The 4,609-nt window shown below is 35.5% G+C and overlaps 1 protein-coding gene across 2 annotated transcripts; it reads right to left on the bottom strand.

The window, feature by feature from the left end:
* Window positions 1-270: 270 nt before the first annotated feature.
* On the bottom strand, window positions 271-3,816 carry LOC104224913 (elongation factor 1-gamma 2-like). Of its 2 annotated transcripts, XM_009776646.2 has the most exons (8): window positions 3,692-3,816; window positions 3,491-3,526; window positions 2,360-2,509; window positions 2,213-2,273; window positions 2,075-2,127; window positions 1,660-1,761; window positions 1,076-1,574; window positions 271-892 (listed from the first exon to the last, which is right to left on the bottom strand). In XM_009776646.2, the coding sequence occupies exons 2-8, from the start codon at window positions 3,497-3,499 to the stop codon at window positions 513-515; spliced, it is 1,254 nt and encodes a 417-aa protein (XP_009774948.1). In that variant the 5' UTR covers window positions 3,500-3,526; window positions 3,692-3,816; the 3' UTR covers window positions 271-512. The 2 variants fall into 2 exon arrangements, with proteins under 2 accessions (XP_009774948.1, XP_009774942.2); XM_009776640.2 differs by lacking the exons at window positions 3,491-3,526; window positions 3,692-3,816 and having other exon boundaries at window positions 2,360-2,581.
* Between the last annotated feature and the right edge of the window lie 793 nt (window positions 3,817-4,609).

Genomic DNA, 4,609 nt, shown 5'->3' with positions numbered 1-4,609 from the left:
GGAAAAAAAATATTTTCGCCATATTTTGAAACAAAGTCCACTTCCACTGTTTTGCAACTTCTTTTAAGAACGAGAAATACACAAAGGGCAGATGACAAAAAAAAAACAGAAAAAAGAACATCCTTACCTTTTTGTATGGTAATGTTTGTTGGAAAATATACTTGGAGATTAGAGATGGAAACTCAAAAATGCTACATCCAATCCAACTCAAAAATACTTCCAACAAACATCAAGCAAAAGTCAAATGCAACTTGGCAAGGACAATTCACATGAAGGAAATCAGTGCCACGACTGCTTTACTTGGAAAAGGATAACATAACCACAAATGCGTCCCAGATCACTATGTCAAAATTGATAATTTAGAAAACACACTACAAAGACAACATATTCTATAAGGAAGACAAAATAGTTTTTATAAAAAGAATCTAAGTAAATTTGGGAGGGCAAAACCAAGGTAACTACAACGGTACCACCTCAGGCAAAAGGAAACATTGCCAAATGCAATACAATGTTTACTTGAAGCACTTTGCATCCAACAGAGCCTCTCCCTCAAAGGGCTCATAATCCTCAATCATTTGGTTGACACGCTCCTTCTGTGCTTCATCGTTGATGTCTACTTCCTTCCATTCATAGAGCTCCATGTCATAGCATTCATCCATAACAAACTTGGGAATTTCTTTTCCACGGAAAAGCCACAAACCCTTCACCTTATATGGGGCCTCAGAACCAATTACCAACATCTTACCAAAAGCGTACTTACGTGCCAGATCCATTCTCTGCAGAAAACCACCAACCTTGTTCAAGGTTACAAAGGAAACTGTGTTCTCATCCTGGTACTTGTAATCACAGAACCAGAGAGAATATCCTTCGGGATCATACATGTCCCAGAAACCTGCAAAACAAGAACAGTGTGGGGTAAGGTTCTCACAAGGAACCAGTTCAAGTATCTTCTTAAGGAAATAGACAATTCCCTCTTCTATACATTTCCTGTGATGACTAGTGATACTCTTTAGCTCTAGTTTGTAAAACTTATCATAAGAGAGAGAGTTAACAACACAGAAAAACTAAAATATACCTTTAATGGCAACCTCGCGGAAGTTGGTCTTGGTATTGGAGTAAAGCCTCTTCCACTCATCCAGAATCATCTTACTTGGAGGCAATAGATCAAGAGGATTCTTTGCCTTAGGCTTGGGTGCTTCTTCCTCCTCTTCAAACTTTGGTTCTTCCTTCTTAACCTCTTTCTTTGGCTCCTCCTTTGCTTTGGGTTTTGCAGGTTCCTTTGCTGGTGCAGGCTTCTTGGACGGGGGCGCTGGGATAGATTCAGCTTGTTTCACCTCACCCAATATCTTGCAGAAATTTGGCTGATTAACCACAGTCCAGAAGTATCTCTCTACATGTGGGAATTCCTTGGTAAAGCTCTTGGTCATTATATACCTAAAACCATGGCTCAAGTTGCAGGCCATTATAATGTCGGCCAATGTGATTGAATGTCCAACCAAGTAAGTGTTAGACGCAAGATGGATGTTTAAAGCACCAAGAGCTCTCTTTAATGCAGCTACTGCAGCTTCCTCGGCCTTTTTGCAGAACAAGAAGAATTTCAGTTGAGTTACTCTTTCCTACAATTTCTGAAAAAAATATAATGCATGGTACGAGATATACCGGAGGAATGAATACACGATAGCCGAGACGTGGGTACAACCATTGCCCAATGTTTGCATCAATCTCAGTGGCAGAAAAATCATTCCATTGCTCTATTTGAGCCTGTCAAGGAAAAAGAGAAAAACATATAGAGTATGAATTTCACAAATGAAAAGTGTAAGGGCTTGTTTGGTACGGGATAAGAGATAATTTATCCCGGGATTAAATTTGAGATGACTTTATCCCATGTTTGGTTGGGATAAAACCGTGGTATAACTAATACCCTCCTGGGATTGTAGTGTTTTTTATCCCTACGGGAGGGTGAGATAACTAATCCCAGAATAATTAATCACGGGATAACTTGTTTCCCAACCAAACGACCCCTAACCGATAAATGAATAACACTAAGAAACCATATCCAACTTGAATTACTTACATATTCGATCAACGAAGAGCCAAAGAGAGGATTGTCGGGCTTCAATTTAGTTACTGCATGAATTAAAGGAGGTCAATGTCAGTTAATTTCTGTTATATGATCATAAGTCAAATTAAAGAAAATGAGAAATAGCCTCACCATAGCGTGCAATAGCATTGCTCTCGAAAACAGGTCCATCAGGTGTTTCAAGCACAGGAACCTATAGGTAAAACACACACCAAGATTAGTAAAACCTTGCTCAAGTAAATGAAAGCATTTATACAGTTCTGTAGAATAATAACATACCTTTCCAATTGGATTCATCTTGACAAACTCAGGTGTCTTGTTTGATACACCCATCTCGAAATTCTTTGCAAGTTCAACCTTTACACCTGTGTACTCAGCAGCAATGAGTGCCTTTAAGGCATTTTTGTTGTTACTTCCAGAGTGCAAAACCTGCAACATATAAAATACAGACAATTTAAATGCTAATATATCGTCAAGAAATTTCATCCCCAAGAGAAACAGAATAATATTTAGCATATTATGCGCATATATTGTTTAAAGAGCTTTGCTACTGCCAAAGTAGCTCAAGGAAAATCTTCTAGCCTTCATGTAAAATGTCCGTTTATATAAATTGGAGCACAATTTTAAACATTATTAACATGTTTGGAAAACGGCTAACACAAGACCTCAATTCTCTGTTAGAAATTCAAATAAATATTCATCCTCAAATGTATTTACCATCCAACAGATACAACAAAGGCGCAATATATTATCAAATTGAACACCTCAGAAATCGTCTTCATCTTTATCTTTGAGATAATAACATAAAAAAATCTTATGCAACCTTGTTTATATAAAAATGTAATTTAAATTCCATTCGAGTCTGGCCTTAAGAAACTCTACAATAAAAACCTGGTTTTAGTTTTATAGTGTCTTTCTTAAATGGGAAGTAGATGCTCATAGGACAGTGCAATTACCGCCGAAATCTCTCTCTAAACAGAAAAAAATTCAACATTCTCCAAGGGCCTTCACACTTGACCAAATTTGGCTCTACTTAATTGAGTGATTGCAAAACCATTTTTGAAGAAGACGAATACAAATAGCCAACGGGCATAGTCAAAAGGAAAATTCAGCAAAATAATTAACCTCAACTTGGATCTTACAACTCATACAGTCATAGTAGTAATAACTCAATCTTAAGAGATACAAATAAAATTATTAAACAAAACCAAACTTAGAACTTATCAAAATAAAGTGCAATAATAATTCAAAAAAAACACTGCAAAACCCACAACCAAAATGTACAAAAATTACTAACACGTCAAAAGACCAGCAATAAAGTTGAAATCATTGCCTATAAATCCATCAAAAATTAAAATCTAGATCTATATTTTATATCAACGGGAATCAATGAAGATCTAAGAAACATACCAGAGCCATGGCTGCACAGTTGGAACTTGATCACTCCTTTACACCAAAACAATAAAATTAAGCAATGAGAACCACAAAATAAATAAAGAAAAGGGGGAAAATAATCTTGATTCATTCATAAATGGAAAACAATATTTTGCTAAGGAAATCACAGAAATTGAAAAAACAGATCAAAGGGAAAGGGAAAGATGAGAGCTTTACCAAGTTTGTAACGGCGATAAGCTCTGAGCAGAAAAGAGAGCCTCTTAGTTAAGATGCGAGAAAAGAGGTTTAGGGTTTGGTAGTGGGGGTGTCTATATATGTGGTGGGGTGGGCATATAGATCTTGACGAGAATATGCTTTTGGTTGCAACTTTACTTTAGTGCGGAATTGAGCATGGACAATTTTGGTATATCATGGAAGATTTATAATTATTTTAATTTTCTTAATAATTTTTATTCAAGAAATAAAACTAAAATTATTTTATTCTTTCAAGGTGATTTATATATATCAAAACGACATTCGATAAATATATATAAAAAAAAAAACTCATCTCGAAAACTATTCTATATTAGAAATCTATCAAAAGGAGATTATAATAGCGTTAATATTAGGTTAAAGTAAGTTGAATTATTTTGCTATATAAATTTTTTTGCCAAGGGTATTTTGTTGTCAATAAAAAAAGAAAAAAAAATTGCTTCTTTTTCTACTTATGGTAAGAATACATCTTTCAACTTTTGAAAATAGGTTTTGCTCCTCTTCAAAGTTATATGTTCCCTAAAAATTTGATCAAACACATCAAATTTTAAAAGTAAATACCTTTTCGAAGGAAAAAGTCACTTTTAGACTCCTTGAAACTTGGTTAAACTACTATTAACTTGCACCCGGCTCAAATATATTTATCGGGTAGATTCTCAACTTCAGCCCTTATAATTTTTTAACATTTAATAATTATAATTTTTATGAATGAGATAAAGTTAGCCATCAACATCTCGAAAGTCATATATGAATGGCGGAGGAGGGTGGCCACTGGTGGAGGAAAGGCGGAGGGTGGCGGAGGCGATTTTAGGTCGCCCTAAAATCCAAATTGGGGGAGAGAATTTGAGAGGGTCTAAAGCGGGGTGTAAAAATGTGATCTTT

Source organism: Nicotiana sylvestris, chromosome 3 (assembly GCF_000393655.2).
Source record: "Nicotiana sylvestris chromosome 3, ASM39365v2, whole genome shotgun sequence".
NCBI classification, from domain to species: domain Eukaryota; kingdom Viridiplantae; phylum Streptophyta; class Magnoliopsida; order Solanales; family Solanaceae; genus Nicotiana; species Nicotiana sylvestris.
This window is presented reverse-complemented; position numbering and strand designations above follow the sequence as displayed.